Source organism: Mesoplodon densirostris, chromosome 16 (genome assembly GCF_025265405.1).
Source record: "Mesoplodon densirostris isolate mMesDen1 chromosome 16, mMesDen1 primary haplotype, whole genome shotgun sequence".
NCBI classification, from domain to species: Eukaryota; Metazoa; Chordata; class Mammalia; order Artiodactyla; family Ziphiidae; genus Mesoplodon; species Mesoplodon densirostris.
Window position 1 is genome coordinate 43,298,203 of NC_082676.1, and position 25,028 is coordinate 43,323,230.

The 25,028-nt window shown below is 40.0% G+C and overlaps 1 protein-coding gene across 7 annotated transcripts in view; it reads right to left on the bottom strand.

The window, feature by feature from the left end:
- Positions 1–25,028, bottom strand: part of LOC132477033 (rab5 GDP/GTP exchange factor) — a 119,310-nt gene that overhangs the window by 85,074 nt on the left and 9,208 nt on the right. For 6 of the 7 annotated variants that reach the window (XM_060079300.1, XM_060079297.1, XM_060079298.1 and 3 more), the window contains exons 2-3: positions 6,882–7,067; positions 4,395–4,561 (exon numbers count right to left, since the gene is read on the bottom strand). In XM_060079300.1, the coding sequence (XP_059935283.1) occupies positions 4,395–4,561; positions 6,882–7,060 (346 nt within the window). In that variant the 5' untranslated portion in view covers positions 7,061–7,067. Of the gene's footprint in view, positions 1–4,394; positions 4,562–6,881; positions 7,068–18,753; positions 18,774–25,028 lie in introns of those variants that run through there. The other variant, XM_060079299.1, reaches the window with a different exon arrangement.

Consider the following 25,028-nt stretch of genomic DNA (forward strand, 5'->3'; position numbering starts at 1 on the left):
CAGGCCTCACTGTTGTGGCCTCTCCCGCTGCGGAGCACAGGCTCCGGACGTGTAGGCTCAGCAGCCATGTTTCACGGGCCCAGCCACTCCACGGCATGTAGGATCTTCCCAGACCGGGGCATGAACCCATGTCCCCTGCATTGGCAGGCGGACTCTCAACCACTGCGCCACCAGGGAAGCCCTTGTTTTGTTTTTTAAATCTTATTTTGAAATAACTTCAAATTTACAGAAAATCTACAAGAATGTTACAAAGAATTCCTTTATACCCTTTATCCAGATTTATAAAATTTTAACATTTTGTTCCATGTCTGTGTGTATTATTTTTCTAAATTTTTTCAGAGTAGATTGTATGTTTCATGAGCTTTACCCCTTAGTATGAGTATTTCTCAGCAACAAGAATATTCTGTTGCTAACGGTAGTTATTGAAAAAAAGTATGTTTTTTTGTGTGTGTTTTTTGGGGTTTTTTTTGCAGTACACGGGCCTCTCACTGTTGTGGCCTCTCCCGCTGCGGAGCACAGGCTCTGGACGCACAGGCTCAGTGGCCATGGCTCACGGGCCCAGAGGCTCCACGGCATGTGGGATCTTCCCGGACCGGGGCATGAACCCATGTCCCCTGCATCGGCAGGCGGACTCTCAACCACTGAACCACCAGGGAAGCCCCAGAAGTATTTGTTTTTTACACAGGATCAAATTGAGGGTCACACATTCATTTAGTGGTCATGTATACTTAGTCTCCTCTCATCTAGATACGTTCCCCAGACTTCCTTTGTTTTTTCATGACACTGACAATTTTGAAGAATACAGGCCAGTTTATTTTATTCAGTGCACTTCAATTTGGGTTTCTCTACTGTTTCCTCATGACTGGATTTCAGGTTATAAATTTTCAGCTTAAATATTACACAATTCATGTTGTGTTCTTCTCTAAGTATCATATCTAGAGGCACAGGATGTACATTTCCCCCCATCCTTATGTAGCTGACATTTCTCTACTTGGAATTAATAATAAGTTGTGGGAGTTAATTTGAGATCATGTTCATAACTTGTTCCTCGGGAAACCCCCTCCTCTCATCCCAGACTTAGCATCCACACTGATGAAACTTGTCTGAATCAATTCTTATTAGGATGACTACAAGATGGTGATTTTCTGTCTCCATCACTCCTATTTATTCGTCAAGATTCTATGGTAAGGTTCTCCTCTTCTGTATTTAATTATTTATCTATTTTATTAGTTGGACGGAGTAATGAATTATTGTTTTATTCATTTACACTCCATTTATTGTCTTTGGCCAGAGGGAACCCATTCATGCTGACTTCTGGGCCTTTGACCTGTCCCCAACATTTCTGAGGGGCCCTTCTTTCCCAGCTCAAGTTCCAGAATCAGTCATTTCTCCAAGGAACCTTAATTCACTTCAGTGAAGAATAGTATTTAGACTCTAAGGTCTGAGTAGAAAGATTGGTATTTTAATTCTAAAAAAAGAAAAGATATTCCTCCTTAGAGCACTGCTTTTAGATTAGTTTGTAAAAGATATACACAAGAGTCTACTCTGGGTGACAACGTCTATTTGAGCTCCGAAAGAAAAGGGCATTTTGGAACATATGAGCAAGTACTTCGACTTGGCTGACCCCCTATGATTTACTCTAAACTATAGCTCACTCAACCTTAGTTTGGAGAGTAAAGAACTAAAAGTAAATTCTCTGAGTCTTTACAGTCAAGCTGTTCCATTTACCTCCTCTGGAGGGACAGCCAATTCTAACAGGAAGTTAAAATAGTTTTCAAATCCCTTAGAAGGTTATTTGTCTTCTATATACTACCAACCTGCCCTGGCTTAAGAGCTTTCTTTCATGCTACCAATAGAAGCAAGTAAAATACTAAGAGCAGGGCCTCCCTGGTGGCGCAGTGGTTAAGAGTCCGCCTACCGATGCAGGGGATACGGGTTCGTGCCCCGGTCTGGGAGGATCCCATATGCCGCGGAGCGGCTGGGCCCGTGAGCCATGGCCGCTGGGCCTGCGCATCCGGAGCCTGTGCTCCGCAACGGGAGAGGCCACAACAGTGAGAGGCCCGCATACCGCAAAAAGAAAAAAAAAAAAAAAAAAAAATACTAAGAGCAAGGACATCTTGGATTAACAAAGTGAAATAAAGAATACAGAACACAAAAGGTTTATTGTAGTCTAGAGTCAATAAATTAAAACTGCATTTAGTATAGGCTAACTTTATCCACATGCAAAGGCCAAACAAATTATCAGCCTGAAATGCAAAGTTCGCCTGGCAGAGTTACAAAAGTAATCTGTGAAACAAAGATCCAACAGCATCCTCTTTTCTAATGCACATACATCAATTTTTTCCCCAACGCTTTGAGGTCTTTCTCACCATATGCTTTCTACAGACAAAAAAACAGCTAAAGATCAAAAAAATATAAAGTAAAAATCGATCATTCTAAAGAGAAGAAAAAAGGTAAGAACTATTCCACATAAAAGTTTTTAAGATAAAAATCACTTGAAATTTTTCTTTTAAAGTACAAATCTTCTCTCCATAATATAATGTATACTGTACAGAAGGTCTTAGGACATGATTTTTTTTAATTGCCAAGTATAGTCAATGAATGTATGTGACTATTAAGCACTTCAGTAATAGAAACTCCATTATCTAGATACAGACACAGATATAGTTATAGATAAAAACACGTATTTCAAGGCCAAGGGATATAATGGAAAAAAGCTTAACCAGGAGTTAGGAGACCTGAGGTCTAATACATCAACTCATTAAATGACCCTGGGTAAATTAGTTAACATTTATGGGCTTTCGTACTGTCATCTGTAAAATGTGGCAGTTACAGCTGATGGTTCTACAATTTCTTTACTATTTCATCTGTTGTCATATACCATTTCACCATACATCTATAAATTCATAAGGTTAATGAGACTTTCTCAAAGCAGGAAACAGAATTTAAGCTAAATAGGAATGAATGGCTTTGATCAATACCTTTGTGCTCCTTACCAGCAGAGATAATTTTGTCAGAAAAACAACAGGCATTTTAAAGTAGCTAACACTTACTGGAGATTAACTATGTGTGTCAGGTACTGCGCTGAACTCTGTACACACATCGGCTCATTTAATCCTCAAGACATGCCTATGATAGGTATTACTGTCCCTCAGAATAGACAGGGCTTAAAGAGATTAGCTTGCTTAAGGTCACACAGCTAGCAAACTGCAAAGCTGAGACTCAAACCAGGGTGACTCCAAAGCTTACGGTTTTAATCACCCTACTACACTATCTTTTAATAAATAAATCATGAGCCAAATACATTCTTATCAAATACATTTAATCTCTAGCAGGTACTGATTATTTCTTCTTACTACTGTAGAGAAAACTGCTGAGTGACAGCCAACCAAGAACAACTCCAAATTAATCACGTGAACAAAAAGATTGTTTAAAGGTTTGCCTCTATTAAAGAGAAGTGCTGTGTTTTTAGATAAGCAATTGTTCCTTTTAATAAAACAAAAATACAATAGTCATTAAATCCGAAAGACCAGAAAAGATCTTAAGGTGTATTATTATTATTATTATTATTAATTTTTTAAGGTGCGATATTATTATGCCCCTTGCTTTAAGCAGACCAAAAATCTCATGACAATTACCCCAGGTTGGGGGGCAGCGGGTGAGGGGGTGCAAGGGAGTGTCTAAGAGAACAGCTCTACCGATAGCATCAGTGTTGGTTCCCAGTATCCCTCACCATTTCAAATTTACTGCATAGCTCTGATTACCAACATAAAGGTTCAGAGACTAAGCCCTAACAACAGACATTCTTTCTTGCTTCCTGCTAGGCCACTTCAACTAGCCTATCTGCTCACTAGTGAGAATCTTCCTGCTTGTTTAATATGGAATTTTAAGAAGTAGGATGAATAAGGTCAAGTACATACAAAAGTGAGCCTTTTCCTACATGTTCTCTACATAGTATTTCCTCAACACACAGGCTGTCTCTCTAATAAGCTCTCAGAAAACTTCTTTTTTAGACAACTTTAAGCCTAGAAACAGTCATTCCTGATAAGGTATGGATAGTGAGGATATTAAACAAAGGAGAATAAACCAATATCCAAAAATTAAAGGCACAAAAAATAAAACATCCAAACAGATGGGATGGGAATGAATTTTATAAACAAAACTACATATTTCAATTACCTTTATTCCTCTTATAGAGTAAATAAGTTCTCTAAAACACAACGTCCTCCAACCAAAGAGATTTCATACGTCATCTGCACCTCAAACCCAACATCTCAAGTCTGCGCTGATATTCTCTGAACGTTTACAGAAATTAGAAAGCTGAGCCCACATACACTGTGGATCTACTCTATATCTCTTTGGGCACAAAAGAAAAAAGAGAATCAGAAAATTACCCTTCTTTGATCCAACCCTGGATGAAGCACTGAAGAATTTCTTCACTGTGGTAACCTTGCGGGTCTTCTCATTGGTTTTCTTTTCTTCAAACTTGGAAAATGTGAGGGATTGGGCCCCTTGGCTGCTCTGACTGCTGGCAAACGCCTCTTCTTCCTCCCGCTGTAGTCTGTAATTCAAGAAGAGGTTAAGTTTAACCCTGATATTCTCCAAGTTCTCCTTGTATCTAAAGGTAATAACTCAATGAACTGGGGATCTAAAATTTGTAGAACTAGAAGCTAAATACACCAAATAGGTCTGAGGTCTCTGACAGGAAGCTCTCCTATGTGCTACTACAAACTTCAAAAGGGACTTCTCCGTGGATCATGTTCATTCAGCAATTGTACTAGTGTTACATAAAGCAAATAAAGTCTAGTCCTTTTCCCTGACAACCTCAAGGTTGGAAGAGAGAAAAAGACAAGTAAATAATTACCACATAATGTAACAGTGCCTACAGTAGAGAGCAAAACCCAAGTGCTATGAGAACATAGGAAAAAATAAACTAAATCTGCTGAAGGAGTCCAAGAAGGTTTTATAATGGTGACATTTAGGCCAGTCTTAGAAGGATCAAGAGGACTCCGCCAAGTAAAAGGGCATTCCAGGAAGAAGGTACTACAAATGTGAAGGATGTGGCTTTTGTTGTGGACCAAGTTCATTCAACGTAGTCAGATCACTGACGGTGTGATGGACTATGATGCTGGATGTACAGTTAGGCACCAGATGGTAAGAAACCTTGACTACCAAGCCTGCTATAATCCTGGATTTCATCATGTGGTGGGGAACCAAGAAAGACTGTAATCCAGTAAGTTACCATTATCTGATCTGTGTTTTAAAGGTAATGCAGGTAGCTGTGTGACAACTTGAGGGGCAGAGAGACTAGGGACAGAGACAATAATTAAGAATATATTACAAAGATTTAAGTGAGAGAAATAAGAACCTGGAAAATAGGAAAGGATGAAATTCAAAACACTTCTCTTAGCTAGAATAAGCAGAACTTGCTTAATTAGTTGTAAACAGTGTGGGAGGTGAAGAAGAAATTAATAATGACTAATGTTTTTTAGCCAACTGAATAAATAGTGATGTCGTTAATTGATACCGGAGGAGGGTTAGGAGGAACTGCTGGGAGTGGGGATTAGAGTAAATAAAAGCAAGAAATCTGGCCTTGGACCAGCTGAATTTGAGGTATTTATAGTAAGTCTCAAAGGCTATCTATAGAACTATGGTTCTCAAAGTGGATTCCCCAGACAGCAGCATCAACATCACCTGGGAACTTGTTAAAATGCAAATTCTCAGGCCTCACTCCCAACTTACAAGAGTCCGAGATTCTGAGGGTGAGGTTCAGTGATCACCATTTTTACAAGCTTTCCAGGTGATTCTCATGCCTGTTCAAATATGAGAAAGTGTTGTAGGAAATCTCAAGCAAGGTTGCAATTGGAAGCAGTAAGAAACAGTAACAAAATCACAGGTAGAGGTGTTGGTGTGAGAATGGAATAGGGACACATCTTTCTCTGAGACAAAACAGAAGTTAATATAAAGACACCAGTACAGTTTGATAACAAGGGAGAAAGCTAAGGGAATTCATGCCTAGTGGCCTCTACTTTCTTTCTAAAATAGGATCAGCTACAGCGAATATCAGGAATGCAATGGGAAACCCAAAGAAATAGTTAATGTTCTATGTCTATATTTTCTCTCTTTGACTGACTATGGAGTCATTGAAAGCAGCAAGTGTACTTTATAATACTGAGTTCATCACAGATGGTAGCAAAGTAATCACTCAACAGACATACCTGATTAAATATAAAAAAAACTAGCAAAAGCTGTCAGAGATCAGTCTTTCTTTTACTGAGAAGCTTCACAGTTTCTAGGATGCTTTGGTAAAGGATTAACATTATTCATGGTATTTTATTAGTTCCTATGCTCACTAGACATTCTGTGTTTTAATTTTTATCATAATCATACTTCTGCATAATACTAACAAATGCCATTTTTTTAAAGAAAAGTTAAATTTCCATAATGTAAGGATTATATATACAAATCAACAGGTTTCTATTATTATGTGCTTATCACTGTGCCAGATGCCATGCTGGATATATTAAAAGAACGAGGAAAATAATGCTTGATGAAAGTCATGTGCAGTAACCTCATTTAATCTTCACCACAAAATATGTTTATCTCCATTCTTCCACTCCAAGGAGCTTACTGTCTTTATTAGAGAACTAAGACTAACGCATCCCAAACACAGAACAATTAAAAGTTAAGACAAAGACAAAATAAAGAAATCACTGAAAGCTACTCATTAAATGCTGAATGAGGGGAAAAAATTCATTTCTCTTAATATTAAACTGACTTGCTGACAGATCAAAACAGAAGAAAAAAATGTATTCTGACAATGACAGAGCTATGTATCCAGTTATATCACTGTTAAACCACCCCTAGTTAAGTCCTTTTACCGCTCTGCTAGTTCCCAATCCTCCTGAATCTGCTTCTGCCTGGCTTTGTGGTACTCCTCCCTCCAGCACTTGGAGCAGAAACCCTGCCAAGCAGGGTTGCCGTAATAACCACATCCTTTCTTGCATAGGAGCTCTGATTGATCCACATGAATTCCTCGGCGTTCAGACTTAAGGCTCATCTTCTTCCTGTTAATCAAAGAGCAAACAAGAAAGTTTTGTTGAAAATGAATTCACTATCATTCTACTCACAGCAAACAATTAAGAAAAAAAAATGAGTCTATCATCTTCAAGCTATAATGGAAGAAAGGAGAGAGGGAGGGAAGGAGGGGAAAAGAAAGTTTAAATATTGCAAATTACTGTCATACTAAAGAACAAACTTCTTATTCCTGCCCAATAATATAAAAAACACTTTAAGAAGGACTAATATTGGATTAAAGACCTAAACAGAAGACATGAAACTATAAAACTCCTAGAAGAAAACATAGGGGAAAAACTTCACAACATTAGATTTGGAGACAATTCCTTGGATATGACACCAAAAGTACAAGCATCAAGAGCAAAAATACACAAATGGGACTACATCAAACTTAAAAACTTCTACACAGGAAAGGAATCAACAGAGTGAAAAGGCAACCTATAGAATGGAATAAAATATCTGCAAACCATATATCTGATAAGAGGTTAATATCCAGAATATGTAAAGAACTCCTAAAACTCAACAACAACAAAAATCCAATTAAAAATTAGCAAAGGCCATGAATAGACAATTCTCCAAAGAAGATGTACAAATAGGCAACATGTGAAAAGATGCTCAATGTCACTAATCATCAGGTAAATGCAAATCAAAACCACAAGGAGATATCACCACACACCTGATAGAATGACTATCATCAAAAAGAACAAAAATAACAAGTGTTGGCAAGGATGTGGAGAAATTGGAACTCTTGTGTACAGTTGGTGGGAATGTAAAATGGCACAGCCACTGGGGAAAACAGTATGGTGGTTCCTCAAAAAATTAGAAATAGAATTATCATATGATCCAGCAATCTCACTTCTGGGTATACACCCAAAAGAACTGAAAACAGGATCTTGAAGAGATACCTGCACACTCATGTTCACTGAGCATTATTCACAACAGCCAAGAGTTGTTATTCACAACATTCAAGCATTATTCACAACATTCACAGCATTATTCACAACAGCCAAGCAATCTAAATATCCATCAAAGGATGAATGTATAAACACAGGATGAATGGATGAAGAAAACATGGTATATACAATGGAATATTATATAACCTTATAAAAGAAGGAAATCCTATCACATGCTACAACATGGATGAACCTTGAGAACATTACGTCAAGTAGCCAATCACGAAAAGGCAAATCAAAGACATTATTCCACCTACCTGAGGTATCTAAATTAGTCAAACTCTCAGAACCAGAAAGTAGAATGATGGTTGCCAGGGGCTGGGGGAAGGGAGGCAAAGAGGAGTTGCTGTTCAATGGGTATAGGGTTTCAGTTTTGCCAGACAAAAAAGTTCTAGAGATCTGTTGTACAAGGTGCACATAGTTAACACTACTGTACACTTTATTTTTTTTTAATTAATTAATTAATGGCTGCATTGGGTCTTCATTGCTGCACGCAGGCTTTCTCTAGTTGTGGCGAGCGGGGGCTACTCTTCGTTGCGGTGTGCGGGCTTCTCACTGCGGTGGCTTCTCTTGTTGCGGAGCACGGGCTCTAGGGCGCACAGGCTTCAGTAGTTGTGGCACATGGGCTCAGTAGCTGTGACTTGAGAGCTCTAGAGTGCAGGCTCAGTAGTTGTGGCACACGGGCTTAGTTGCTCCGTGTCATGTGGGATCTTCCCGGACCAAGGCTCGAACCCGAGTCCCCTGCATTGGCAGGCAGATTCTCAACCACTGCACCACCAGGGAAGCCCCTGTACACTTTAAAAATGGTTAAGATGGTAAATTTTATGTTATGTGTTTTTTACCACAATAAAAAAAAGGATTTTAATATTAAAAAAAGGGGGACTAATAGATCCTTCTTATTTGCTACCATTTTAAACCTGAGGGACAAAGTACAATCTTCTTGAAATACTCTGTGTTCTTACTACAGTATGTCATTTGGCTCAAAAAGACAACTTCATTTCAACGATATAAAAGTGAATACTTTGTCCCAAATGAGATAATTTAACATTCACCAAGAAAACAAGTGTAATTAAAGCATCAGAATAGAATTTAAACTCCTTGAGATGGTATTCAAGGTCCTACTGTTTGCCACCACTCACTACATGCCTAATATTGTGACAGGTACTCAGTATAATTATTTCTCACAAAAACCAAGGTAGATATTATCTCCATTTTATTAGACGTGAAAATTCATAAACAAAAACACAGGCAGCATGAACAATGAAGAAAAAGAGAAAAGTGCTATGAAACTGAGGGGCGGTGGGAGAAGGTGAGGTCATTCTGACTTAGGGAGCATGGAGAGACCACCTGGGCCAGGGAGTGAAGGGTGGGGGATGTAGACCTTCGAGAGCCTTGAGTTGAGGCTTAGAGGGTCTTGGAGCGATGACACAAAAGAGGGAAGACATTCTGGACAGGAAGAACATCTTTTGCAAAGCACTCAGAGACAGGACAGCAAATGCAGAACATGAATGATGTGGTATAAGTAGGAGGTAAACAGAAGCAGTTACGTGTGAAGTTCAATTATGATGGCTTTTTAAAACTGCACGCAAGAGTCTGGGTTACAGCATTGTTGCTTCAGTGAAAAGGGGAAATCAGGATAGGTGTCTATTTTAAGACATAAAACTTGAGAGGTGGAGTTCTGTCTTCCAGTATGATGAAGTGAGGAGGACAATAAATCCTCTCCACCAAAATCAACTATAAAGATAGACAAAACTTCCTCTCTGCTGATGGATCAAAGTGTGAACCAAGGAATGCATTCAAACTTCAAGCCACCGACTGGCTCTCTCACATCTCCTGTGTGTATGCACAGTCTCTGTTGGCCAGACATTGGAAGCCTTACTGGCTAGAGATGTTTGTGCACAAATTCAGTCTTTGAACAAACAACAATCTTCGGCTGAACATTAAGGTATGCAGGCAGATGGGTGACCCCGAGAAGGAAATCAAGGATAAAAATAAATATAAGAAAAAAAAATGAGGACAGACATGAGCAGCCGCAGGGTGTGGGGAAGAGAGACTTCACAGGTGTAGTCCAGCTATAAAACCTAGATGGCATGCGCTAAGCACTATTTTTGAGGATTTTCAAAGGCAAAAGGGAGGAGAAGAATTAAGGAAGAAGACCAGAATTCAGTGTATCACTGAATCCTCGGTGAGTTTACCCTTTTTTCCCCTCCAGTATCACCAAGCCAACCCAGAAGTGGACACCAGGGCACAGAGAGAGCTCCTCTAGCTCTGGCTCAAAGAATGCGAAAGGGAACTCCTAACACTGAGAGGAAATAAGAAAATCCCTCCATTTTCTTGTCTTTTTTTTTCCTCCTTCTCTTGAGCCATGAGCAATCACATGGTGTCCACAGAAGCGGCTGGAATGAGAGACTGCAGGAGCTAAACTCGGAGGAAGGGTAACCATCCATTTTTCCCACCCTCTAGTCTCCTAGACAGTGATGGGAGTACAAGACAGAGCGGGGTAACTAATTCCACAGCTTTCCACCCAGAGGAGAGAAGATGAGCCCCGAGAGAACTTTAAAAATACAGGAGGAATCAATCAGGAGAACTCAAGAAAGCCAGCTGAAAATGTGTGCATGGGTCTGATGCTATTCAGGATCAGAGACTAAAATTCACACTAATAGAGACCACTGCACAGGTTTCAGACTGACACATGCAGGAAACAGATCAAAATAGTACTGCAAAGCCTCTGAAAAATGAACCAACGTGGGAACCACAGCTCACAGAAGTAGGGTTGGAACCTGCGGCCCAAACTTGGCAGCAAAACTAAAAACTTTTGCTTCTCCAATGACACTGCGTGGAAAATGAAAAGACAAACTACAGACTGGGAGAAAATACTCGCAAATCATATATCTGACAAAGGTCTTGCATCCAGAATATATAAAGAATTCTCAAAACTCAACAGAAAGAAAAACCACCCAATTAAAAAAATGGGCAAGACTTGAACAGACTTATGCAAAGAAGATATACACATTGGGAGACAATTCTCCATGGGTGTCTAACATTTCTGTACAAGAGGCCTTCGTAACAGACTATCTCTTCAAGGATGTTTGCATATCTAACATTCTCAGGAGGAACAGATCACTGTCTCCCTCCAGAGAAAGGGCAAGTTTGTTTACTGTCAAGTAAAATAGATATAATGTTTCCCTCCAGGTCAAAAGTCAGGTGGGTTTGTTAGCTGCCCATTATAAAGGATTTGGGTTCCTTAGGCTTAGGTTCCTCAGCTGTGACACCAGCCCCATGGGACTTGGGGGCAAGGGTAGCCCATGTGAGATGAAGCTTGTTTTATTGATGGCCTATGAATAATAAAGTCCTTTGTCTCTGACTCCAGAGTCTCATGACTTCTGCCAGCATCCATGAAACTGGCAGGCTAACTTGTTACGTTTAAGAGGGTAAAAACCCGTGTCAGTCACAGTTCTTGACAACATGGCAAATAAGCACATGAAAAGTTGTTCAACATCATCATTCGTTAGAGAAATGTAAATTAAAACCACCATGAGATTTCACTCCACACCTATTAGAATGGCTAAAATTAAGAACAATACCAAGTGGTAGCAAGGATGCAGAGCAACTAGAACCCTCCTAGTGGGATGCAAATAGTACAACCACCATGGAAAACAATTTGGTAGTTTCATAAAAAGTTAAATACACTTACCATACAACCCAGCAATCCTATTCCCAGTTATTTCCTCCAGAGAAATAAAACTGATGTTCACTCAAAAATCTATACAAAAATGTTTCTAATAACATTATTTATGATCATTAAAAAATGGAAACAACCAAAATATCCTTCAATAGATGAATGAATAAACAAACTGTGTGGTACATCCATGCAATGGAATGCTACTCAGCAAAGACAACTACAACAACAAAAAAACATACCCAACAACTTGGATGAAATCTCAAAGGCTTTATGATGAGTGAATGAAGCCCGTTTTAACAGTTTACATACTGTAGGGACTTCCCTGGTGGTCCAGTGGGTAATACTCCACACTCCCAATGCAGGGGGCTCGGGTTCAATCTCTAGTCAGGGAACTAGATCCCGCATGCATGCTGCAACTAAGAAGCCCGCGTGCCGCAACTAAAGATCCCGCACGCTGCAACGAAGATCCCACATACTGCAAATAAGACCCGGTGCAGCCAAAATAAATAAATAAATAAAGTAAATAAAATAAATATTTTTGAAAAAACTTTACATACTGTATAATCAGGGTTTGTTAGGAATTAGGGTTGGAGGGAGGGTGTCTATAAAGGAATAGCACAAGGAACTTTTTTAGAGGTGACAGAACTGTTCTGTATTCTGATTATGGAGGTGTTTACATAAATCTATACATGTTTTTTAATTCACAGAACTGTATACTCCCCCAAAATCCAACTTTACTGTATGATTTTTTTTTTTTTAATTTGAGAGGCAATTTCTAGTTTGGATTGGGAAAAAGTGCAGAACAGGAGACAGGGATAGTGATCAAGAGACAAATACAGTAAGAGGTTATAATAATAGAGGTAATACAGTGGGAATGGAAAGGGGAGGGATGGCAACACACTCTGGCAGTAGGGTCTGTAAGAGTTAACTAATGAGACATGGAAGGGAGACCTGCACGTTTACAAATACTCTTCATTGCCTCTATGAGATTAAAGCCCTCCAAGGACAGGATTTAGATCTAACGCACTTATCATTTAGTAAATGAGGCTGAGGTAGAAAGGAAGAATAACAAAATATAGCCAGAGTCTAGAATAAGTCAAGAAACTTTAAAGGCCATCTACTTTCTCCTATTACAATACAGATAAAGACACTGAGACTGAGAAATTATGATTTGTTCAATCAAAAAGGTAGTAAGTGGCAGGGACATCACAAGAGCCTAAACTTGTACTAAGTCCTGAGTGCCATCAAACTATTTTGAGAGTCTGAGCTAATCTCACCATCAATATACTGTGGTCCCTTTCTTCAATTCCAAGAGGAGTAGGCAAAAAGAAATATCTGTTTTTTCCTTATACCAATTCAGTAAGTTTAAAATTTTTTATACTACAAAGACTATAGCACAGGTCTGTTACTAAAATGAACACATTTTAGGGAGTCTACCTAACACATGTGTCAGCAACTTCCCTTTCCTCAGAGAACTGTTCCCCAAATCTACAAAGGTCAGCTGCCGTGTTTGTATATGGTGCAGTCCCCCCTCCCCCACCACTGCAGGGCCATAGCTGATTGATCCAGAGGTGGACACTTGACCCAAAATGAAGTTCTGGAAATGGGACTAAGTCTGGGCTGTTTTCTTGAATGATGGAGAAGTTGCGGCATGACCACCTTCCAACAAGTGGTCTGAGTAACCAGTCTGCAGATACAACAGACTGGTATACAACAAGAAGCAGAGAAAAGTGGCAGAAGAAAAATACTCTCTAGGTCCTGAGGGGTTTCCATTTCTCAGTTCCAATCCTTTGCTAAGGTTTAGCTGCTTGCCTACCCTCAGATTTTGAAACACACCTCTTGATCCCTGACTGTATTTTTCTTATGCCAGCTCCAGTAGAGCCTATTACCTGCACTCAGAGACTTGCCCAGGTACTATGTGAGAGTTAGAAAAACATAGAATTGCTGTGAGGACTACTTGGCATATACTAAGAACTCAACAGGTTAAGATGAAAACTTAAAAATAATAGCTATGTGTCTATGAAGACCAATTTGATGTGCACATGAGAACATGGAGTTCGGTCAAATCTGCATTCAAATCCCAGCTCTGAAATGTGACTTTGGACAAATTAATATTTCTGAAACTTCCATTCATACCCCTCTATCCAACTTCTGCTCCTACCTTTTCACAAATCTAAGCCTCATAGGCTTTGTGCCTCCATGACCTTCACTCTGTTTTACACCTGTGATTATGTTATCTCACATGGCCAAAAAAAAGACTTTCCAGACAAGATTACTAATCAGTTGACCTTAAAATAGAGAGATTATCCTGATTTTCCACGTGGGGCCAATATAAGCACATGAACCCTAAATGCAGAAGAGGACAGGAGCCCAGAATAGTCAAAACAATCTTGAAAAAGAATGTAGGAGCGCTTATAGTTACCAATTTCAAAACTTACTGCAAACCTATGATAATCAAAACAGTGTGGAACTGGCACAAGGACAGACATGTGGAGCAATGGAATAGAACTGTGAGTCCAGAAATAAACCCACACATCTATGGTCACAACTATCAAACGGAAGAGTCTTTTCAACAAATCGTGCTGGGACAATGGGATCACCACATGCAGAAGAATAAGGTCAGACCCTTGTCTCACACCATGTATAAAAGTTAACTAAAAATGGATTAAAGACCTAAATGTAAAAGCTAAAACTATAAAAACTCTTAGCCAAAAACACAGGTAAAATTTCATGATCTTGGATTTGGTTAAGGAATCTTAGATATGACACCAAAAGCATAAACAACAAAAGAAAAGACAGATAAATTGTACTTCATCAGAATTAAAAACTTTTGTGCTTCCAAGGACCCCATCAAGAAAGTGAAAAGACAACCCACAGAACGGGAGAAAATATTTGCAAATCATGTATCTAATAAAGAACTTGTATACAGAGTGTGTAATGAACTGTTATAACTCAATATTTTTAAAGATAAACAACTCAATTTCTAAAATGGGTAAAAGATCTGAATAGACACTTCTCCAAGGAAGATATGCCAATGGTCAATAAGCATGTTAAATGACTTTTGACATCATTAGTCATTAGGGAAATAAAAATCAAAACCACAATGATATACCACTTCACATTCAGTTGGACGGCTAGTATTAAAAAGTCAGATAGGACTTCCCTGGTGGCACAGTGGTAAAGAATCCGCCTGCCAATGCAGGAGACATGGGTTCGAGCCCTGGTCCGGGAAGATCCCACATGCCACGGAGCAACTAAGCCTGTGTGCCACAACTACTGAGCTTGCGCTCTAGAGCCCACGAGCCACAACTACTGAGCCCACGCGCCACAACTACTGAAGCCTGCGCGCCTAGAGCCCGTGCTCTGCAACAAGACAAGGCACCACAGTAAGAAGCCCGTGCACTGCCTCAAAGTGTAGCCCCCGCTTGCGACTAGAGAAAGCCCACATGCAGCAACGAAGACCCAACACAGCCAAAAAAAAAAGTCAGATAATAACAAGTGTTGACAAAGATGTGGAGAAATTGAAACACTCATACATTGCTGATGGGAATGTAAAATGGTGCAGATGCTTTTGGAAACCATCTGATGGTTCCTCAAATGATTTTTTTTTTAAATATTTTTGGCTGCATTGGGTCTTCGTTGCTGTGCATGGGCTTTCTCTAGTTGCAGCGAGCAGGGGCTACTCTTCCCTGCAGTGCACAGGCTTCTCATTGTGGTGGCTTCTCTTGTGGCGGAGCACAGGCTCTAGGCACGCGGGCTTCAGTAGTTGTGGCACATGGGCTCAGTAGTTACGGCTCGCAGGCTCTAGAGCACAGGCTCAGTAGTTCTGGTGCACGGGCATAGCTGCTCTGTGGCATGTGGGATCTTTCCGGACCAGGGCTCGAACCTGTGTCCCCTGTATTGGCAGGTGGATTCTTAACCACTATGCCACCAGGGAAGCCCCCCTCAAATGATTTTAATTAGAGTTACCCAGCCATTCTGCTCCAAAGTATATACTCCAAGGTATATTTCCAAGAGAAATGAAAACATATGTCCACATAAAAACTTGTATATGAATGTTTATATCACCAATATCCATTACAGCCTAAAGATGGAAAACAACCCAAATGTCCACCAACTGGTGAACAGACAAAAGGTAGTATATTCATACAATGAAGGATTATTCAGTCATAAAGAGGAATTAAGAACTGACACATGCCGCAACACGACTAACCTTGAAAACATTATGCTAAGTGAAAGAAGCCAGTCATAAAAAGACAACACATTATATGATCCCATTCACATGAAGGTCCAGAACAGGGAAATCTAGAGACAGGGAGTAGAGTAGTGGTTGCTTGGGACTGAGAGGGAGAGAACAAAATAAGAAGATATCTAAAGGGCATGGAGTTCCTTTCTGAGATGATGAAAATGTTCTAAAGTTGGCTGTGGTGATGGTTGCTTTTGAATTGTGCCCTTTTCTAAAAATAAATTTATTCATTTACTTATTTTTGGCTGCATTGGGTCTTTGTTGCTGAGCACGGGCTTTCTCTAATTGAGGCGAGTGGGGGCTACTCTTTGTTGCGGTGTGCCGGCTTCTCATTGCAGTGACTTCTCTTGTTGAGGAGCACAGGCTCTAGGTGTGCGGGCTTCAGTAGTTGTGGCACACAGGCTCAGTAGTTGTGGCTTGCAGGCTCTAGAGTGCAGGCTCAGTAGTTGTGGTGCACAGGCTTAGTTGCTCGGCGGCATGTGAGATCTTCCAGGACCAGGGCTCAAACCCGTGTCCCCTGCACTGGCAGGTGGATTCTTGACCACTGAGCCACCAGGGAAGTCCTGAATTGTGCCCTTTAAATGGGTGAATTCTATGGTATGTGAATTATACCTCAATAAAATTGTTTTTAAAATATAAAGCAGAAGAGGAGGGCAGAATGGGAAGTCAAAGAGATTCAAAGAACCACTGTTGGCTTTGAAGGTGGAGAAATGTAAGAAATGTGGGTGGCTTCTAGAAGCTGAGAATGACCCCTGGCTGACAGCCAGCAAAGAAATGAAGACCTCAGTTGCATAACTTCATTAAGCTCAATTCTGCCAACATTTAAGTATGTCTGGAAGCAGATTCTCCCCATAGCCTCCAGATAAGAGCCCAGACTGGATGACATCTTAATTTGGACCTCTTGAGAACCTTAACAGAGTAGCTGGCTGAGCTGGCCAGGAGTGCTGACTTAACAATACTTACAATACTTTGGGTGTTGTTTTAAGCTGGTAAGTTTGTGGTAACTTGCTATGGCAACAACAGAAAACTAATATAGGCCTCCTTTCAATTTCTCTCTTTTGGGGGCCTTTGCACAAGTGTTCTAATGCCTAAATGCTGTGACCCTTGCTGTTTATATGCTGATTTCCCTCTCCTCATTTAGGTCTCAGCTTTCATGTCATACTTTCAGAAAGGCCTTCCCTGACCACTCTATCTAAAGCAGTACCTACCCCAACCTGCCCAATCCTCACCTCCACTGTGGGCCCAGAATTGTTTCTCCATATCCAGGAAGAGTTAACCAAGCAGGCCTGAGTTGCTCAAATTGTGCACATTCTCGTTTTCCGAAGGGCCTGCTTCTGTGGCTGACTCCTGGCCAGCTCCTGGGAACTGAGGTCTTAAGGAGTATCTTTATGTACTAACTGATAAGGGTGTTTTGTATGCTTGGAGTCTTAATCCACACTGTACCAACTTGTCTAGACAGTTTGTGCAGACTGTGTGATGTATGGTGAATACTGTTTTCCTTCTGTGGCGGGGTGGGGGTCAATCATGAGGGTGCTTGTGCCTATGTGACCAGCCTCCAATAAAAACCCTGGAATCTTAGGCTTAAGTGAACTTCCCCAACAGAAAACACTTCACACATGTTGCCAGAGTTTGTTGCTGAGGGATTAAATGCACCCTGTCAACTCCACTGGGAGAAGACTCTTGGAAACTCATGCTTGGTATCCTCCAAATTCTGCTCAATGCACTATTTTCCTTCACTGATCCTGTTTAATATCCTTTCACTGTAATAAAACACAGCCAGGAGTACATGAGTTCTGCGAGCCCTTCTAGTGAATTACCAGACCTGGGGGCAGTCTTGGGGTCTGCCGACAGGACGTGATCATAAAGGGGTGGTATAAGGGAGATCTTAGTGGCAATAGTTCTGTATCTTGACTATGTTGGTGGTTACAGGAATCTACATATGTGATAAAATGGCACAGAACTATCATACACATTGTAGAGATGTCAACTTATTGGTTTTGACATTATACTATAGTTAACGTAAGACACAGCCATTGGGCAAACTAGGTGAAGAGTACACAGGACCTTTCTGTATTATCTTTGCAAGTTCCTGTTAATCTGTAATTTCAAATTAAAAGTGTTTTTAAAAAACTCCACTTAAAATTTATTAAATAAAAACACCTATGATTGAATTAACGTGTATCAGACAGTTGTACATACCACTCAGATCATTTCTGTTCCTAAATATGGAAAACAAAGTGAGCAAGTGAGCAACCAAAATAAAAGTACACGCCCTGATTTGAAAGGCTATGCAGTGATGATGAAGCTGTTTTGGTGAGGCAAAGCAGATACAGTCAGCACATCCAGATTAGACATCAGAGTATATAGACACCATACCCTCAGTTAGGGAGAAACATGGGGGAATCAATTCTGAGACTCAATTCTGTCTTTCCCGGGCAGAAAGACCTAGCCCTAGCCACAATCCAGAGGCAACTACCATCACTACTGCACCCAGCGGGGACGTCAGAGGGGCCACACCCAGCTCCTATTTGAGCTCTGCACTCCAGTAAGTAGTCTTTTACTGAGCAACCTGGGCACAAAGATTGCATAATTCAATTGGCCCACTCACATTAGGGAGGACAGAATAAAAATGATCTCTACTGCTGAGATAGCTGAGATTCCTGTGAATTCTGCCTCAGGGCTAGGTACCCTAAAAAGGGCCAGAGGAGCACAAAGCCCACAGAGTTGTGTATGTTCTTCCTTAAGGCTCTGCATGCAAACCACGTTCATTTCATAAAACAAAAAACAAAAAATACTTTGTAGATTTGAGTAGCTTCCCACTATCTTCCTTGTAAGAGTCCTGCTTCCTAGTCTTAGGTTTGATGTCATGTCCTCATAGATCATTCCTCTGGGCAACGCACCTGGGATTTACAGAAAACATCCAATCAACTCTACTAAAATGATAAACTATCCTTGAACCTCAGTTAACAAATAGAATTTACAGTTAAGCTTTTTCCCTTAAATTTGTTTTTTTTCCAGTTATAGAAGTAAAAGATGGTTACTCTAAAAAACCTGAGACATAAGTAGAAAATAAAGAAAACATCACCCAGAGGCAGTCACTATATTCTCATAGAGCTTTCTCTACTCATCATGAGCTCATTCATTTATTCAACAAATATTTATATACTGATTTACACTACATGACAGGCACTTAGGATACAAATTTAAGTAATAATAAAGTCTCAGTCCTCATAGAGCTTACTGCCACGTATGGAAGATGTGACTATATATCTAGAAGGCCTGAAAGAAGAAATTAAAGCACTATGAACACCGAGGAATTAATTAATTTTAAAATTACTGAATTTCATAAAAGAATTTGTTTATATGAAACAAGCTAAATATGTGTACATGAAATCTATGAAATTCTTATAATAACCTGACAATAAGAAGTTAGGAAATATAGAGATCTCATTCCCAATAGTATCGAAATGTAAAAACATCTAGTTACTATTTTAATAAGAAAATTATGTCACCTACATAAAAATACTGAGATATAAAGACGGCTTAAATAGTTGGCAACACATACCAGGACACAGTATGAGAAAGTTAAATATTTTATAAATGGCAAATGTTTCAAAATTTTTAAGTTTACTATAAATGACAAAAAAATTCCAAAAGAATTTTTTGGAACTTGACAAAATTATTCCATATTTTATCAGCAATAATAAACGGGCAAGAATTTTAAAAAATACTCTAAATTGGGCTTCCCTGGTGGCGCAGTGGTTGAGAGTCCGCCTGCTGATGCAGGGGACACGGGTTCGTGCCCCGGTCCGGGGGGGATCCTGCGTGTCGTGGAGTGGCTGGGCCCATGAGTCATGGCCGCTGGGCCTGCGCATCCAGAGCCTGTGCTCCACAATGGGAGAGGCCACAACGGTGAGAGGCCCGCAAAAAACAACAACAACAACAACAACAACAACAACAAAAACAACTCTAAATTAATTTACTGAACTTTAATTTTCTGCAAACTAGTTAAAATTGTGTGAACTTAGCAAAAGAACTGGCAAATCACTTCAGAATGGATTAACCCCAAAATGAATTGCTAATATATAAAATAATTTATTATTAGAGGAACGAGGAGAAAGGAAGAATTTTCAATAAACAATGCAGGGATAACTGGTCAGCAATCTGGTACCCCCCAAATTAATTACAGGAATCTTAAACAGGAATCTTAAAGAGTTAAAGTTTTTAAAAGACTAATGAAAAAATAGAAAGGACTAAAATTAAGTATTTATGAAACTTCTAAAGACGTGAGGGCTATCTAAGCTCACAGGCTGCAGGAGAAATCAGAAAGGAAACTGATTTGAATAAGTACATTGAAACTTCTACCTAGTTTTTAAAAGGCCCCACTTAGAACCAAAATAGAAAGGCAAATAAGAGACTAGGCAGAATATTTTAAGTAAACAGGACAAGAGTGTTTTACCATATTTAGAAATTACACTAATAAGATTTGTAAAACTCTGGTATGCAGTATAAGGATATGAGCAGACCATTCACAAAACGGAAATAGCTTCCTAGGAACAGACATAGAATGTCAGAGGGTTTGTGCCTTGTGAACTCGGATTTATATCACCAGATTGGCCTCACAAAAAGGTTATACCTATTTACATTCCCACCTACAGTGATCCACTTTTCCAAAAACTCATAAAAACTGCATTATTAGTCTTTAATTTTTGCCAATCTGAAAGGCAAAAAAAGAAGCATTTCTTGTTTTAATATCCATGTCCTTAAATTAACCATCTTTATAGATATTTATTGGCCATTAGCATATTTTCTTTGAAGAATTAAACTGTTCCTGTTCTTTGCTCACTTTTCTGTGACATCTTTTTTCTTTTTATAGTTGCTCTTTTTATGTTATCTTTTAGCCTTTGGCTGTGTATGTTAAGATACTATAGTTTTAATCAAAGACTGTATCCAGGTTTCACTGACTTTCATAGCGTTAAATACATTGCCTCCAAAATGAATGTGAATGTCACACAGATAATCAGTGGCAGAGTTCCAATGTTAAATATAACAATACAGGGCTTCCCTAGTGGTGCAGTGGTTGAGAGTCCGCCTGCCGATGCAGGGGACGCGGGTTCGTGCCCCGGTCCGGGAACATCCCACATGACACGGAGCGGCTAGGCCCGTGAGCCATGGCCGCTGAGGCTGCGCGTCCGGAGCCTGTGCTCCGCAACGGGAGAGGCCACAACAGTGAGAGGCCCGTGTACCGCAAAAAAAAAAAAAAAAAATATATATATATATATATATATATATATAAAACAATACAAAGTATCCAAACACTAGCCTGCCCAAATAATTCCAAATGATAATCAAACCCATGTAATATAATGTAGAGTTTATGCTGCTGGAATGAGCAGAGCCAGCAGAGCAGCATTCTTAAGGAATGAATTCTAGACAACAATTTTCTATTGTATTATGTCACACCCTCTTCAGCAAAGTGAAATTATGACTCCAATTGGAGCATGCCATTCCCCAGGCAAATAACTCAAAATTACATGCAAAACAACCTGGCTGCTCGAGTCTACTTCTACCATGCTCTACCCTCTCTCTTCCATAGAAGCAGCCAATTCCTCAACTGGTCTATTTATTCAATAAGTAACTGACCAAAAATTATGTCTCTTAACTTAAAGTAACAGCAAACTGCAATATATAAGGTGGTTTCAATGATCAACGGTTTTTGGTTTTGTTTCTGCAAACTTACAGCTTAGTTTTAGCTTTGCTGCAGCCATTTCAACCTTAGCCAGTTGCTGTGGCTGGGCTAGACATACACATATCTATGAGATAAGAGAAATACCAAAAGCAATTGCCTGGATAAAAATGTATTTATTCAGACTTGTTAGAGGGCTCAATCAAATAAATATTTGTATTATATTCTAAGTTTTTGAGAAGTGCCTTGTGCATAACAAAAAATTAAAACTGCAGAAACTTTCAAAAGCTATTAAAACCATCCCATCTGCAGAAACTTTCAAAAGCTACTAAAACCATCCCATCTGTTGTAGGTTGAATTGTGTCCCCCCAAAAGATAGGTTGGACCCCAATATTGTAAACGTGACCTGATGTGGAAATAAGGTCTTTGCAGATGTAATTAGTTAAAATGAAGTCATACTGGATTAGGGTGGGCTCTAAATTGAATGACTAGTGTCCTCATAAGAAGGCCCTGAGAGACCCAGAGACACACATAGAGGCCGTGTGGTCACAGAAGCAGAGATTAGAAGGATGAAGCTACAAGCCAAGAACTCCAAGGACTGCCAGCAATCATCTTCCCTATAGCCCTCAGAGAGCATGGCCCTGCTGACACCTTGATTTCAGACTTCTAGCCTCCAGAGCTCCAAAAAAATTAATTTCTGTTGTTTTAAGATTCTAGTTTGTGGTAATTTGTTACAGCAGCCCTAGGAAACTAGTAAACCGTCCAATAAGAATTGTGGTAAATTCCAGAAATAATGTAAAGAAATGAGTTTTCCACCAGTTGACAGAGCTGTGGATTCACAGCATTACTTGCTCTTTACAAATAGGATGATCATATATCTCAGTTAATAAGAACAGTCCTGGCATATGCCTGCTGTTCTGGTACAAAAGCATCCCTTTGGTTCTCAAAAGTGGCCTGTTTTCGATAATAAATTACATGGTCATCTTATGTATGAACAAGCCTAGAATACGCTTCTGTTTGTGTGCCTTCAAATCCCACCTATTCAAATAACGTCAAATGCCCCTTCCCCACCCTCAGAATAATTCCATCTCTCTGGCTTCTATAGCATTTTATAAATACAACTATTATAATACTGTTTTATTACAATTACTTGCTTACTTGTCCACTCCATGTTCGTAGACAACACAGTGCCAGGAACAGAATGTGTACTCAATAGGTATCTTCTAAATGTATTAAATGATTTATTCAGAAGACTGACAAAGTACCTGCAGAGACGGTTTTCTTTCACTTTTGTCCCTTGTGAAAATTTAAAAAAGAAAACCTCAACTAGAACTGGCGACGGCAAGGCCTGTAAAGGGAGCTCTCGCGCCCTACCACTACACTCATCAGCCTCATCGTCAGTTACCCCGAACAGGAAGCCATCAATTACCCCAAGAGAAAGAGGTCAGTTACTGACTCCAACAGGAAAAGATGTACCTTGCACTCCCAAACAGGAAGTACACTACTTTACTACGTCAGCAAGAGAAAGACTTCCTTCTTTCCCAGCAACCGGCCTAGCCAACAGAAAATGCCATAGTTCAGCCAATGAGAAGCTGGCGTCACCTGAACTTTTACTTGCTTCCAATGAACTTTCATTTTTTCCTCGCTGATGACTTCCTTTCCTGTCCCCCCCTCCTCCCTATAAAAGCCTTCCATGTTGTGTAACCCCTCAGAGTATCTCTGTCTGCCAGATGAGATGCTGCCTGATTCATGAATCACTTGATAAAACCAATTAGCTCTTCGAATTTACTCAGCTAACTTTTGGTTTTAACACCCTTGTATACTCTGGGGCGTAGGAGGTAGGAAGAGAAACTTAAACAGCAAAATGACTAGCTTATAAAGCCGTGGTTCTCAAATTTTAGCATGCATAAGTGTCACCTGGAAGACTTGTTAAAAACACACAGTATGGGGCCCCAACCCAGACTTGCTGATTCAGGAGGTCTGGGGTAGGTAAGGCCTGAGAATTTGCATTTCTAACAGGTTTCCAGGTGATGTAGCTAGGAGCTACTCTTTGAGAACCACTGCTATAAAGTAAGCACCACAATTACTAAAAGATTAATTTCTTCTTATAACTTCATTCCTAGCGGGAAACTCTTCTGAATATGACGCTTAAGGCAGACCAACACTCCTGCTGAGAATTAGGAAAGCCAGATACATTTTAAAAACCAATGTTTAGGGGCTTCCCTGGTGGCGCAGTGGTTGAGAGTCCGCCTGCCGATGCAGGGGACACGGGTTTGTGCCCCGGTCTGGGAAGATCCCACATGCCGCGGAGCGGCTGGGCCCGTGAGCCATGGCTGCTGAGCCTGCGCGTCTGGAGCCTGTGCTCCGCAATGGGAGAGGCCCGCGTACCGCAAAAAACAAACAACAATAACAACAACAAAAAACCAAAAAACCAATGTTTAAAGGCATGAGAAAGCAGCTGAAGCAACCAAGACTAGAAGGGTCTAGGTTCTGGAAAAAGAGGGGAACTGTAGAGAAACAAAATGACATTCTACAGCCACTTTTCCCCCAAGTGCATCTGATGATTCTGGGGCAAAAAGCCAAGAATCCAGACTTTCCTTCAGCAGAGGAACAATGAGAGCTTTTGGAAGAGGTGAAAAGCAAGACTCAAGGAGTCAAGATCCCAGTGAAAGAGGAGAGTTGAAGAACTGGGCCTAACAAAAGTCTGGCTTTCCGCTGAAGACATTTACCAAATTCTGCAGTTGCACAAAGAAGGCTTCAAAACAAAACTAAAAGCCTCTGAAAATCAAGAGTAGAATTTTCAACAATCTCATTGTTCTCAGGAAACAAAGATTACAGAACAGAAGATACAAGGAGGAGGGACCCCTGTGAATTCAAGAAACTATCAGTTGGAAGCCCTGGATGCCTGGCTACTTGCTAGCATTAAAGGCAAACTAGAGGGAAACACTGCCTTACCAAACTGGCAACACAACCTCAACCAACAACTCAGTCCCTAATAGGATTAGGTGATGAGCCCCTACTCTACCTGGCTAGCAAAAGGGAGGGAGGATTTCCTCTGAAAAAGAACAGCATCATCTGGAGCTTCATTTTATACATAACGCTCAGCATTCATATAACTGAAAACCAAAAGGAAAAAATAGATAGAAACAGATGCTCAGATAATCCAGACACTGAAGTTAACAGAAAGACTTTTAAATAATGATGGCTATTTAAATTTCCTATTTTAAAAAAACAGGGGAAGTAAGAGGAAGCAACATATAAAAAGAAGAACTGCAACTGAGAATTGGAATCTATAAGAATCAAACTGAAATTCTAGATCTGAGAAGTATGTTAACTAAAAGAATTCAAAGGGTAGACTTAAGAGCAGGTCAGACACAGTAGAAG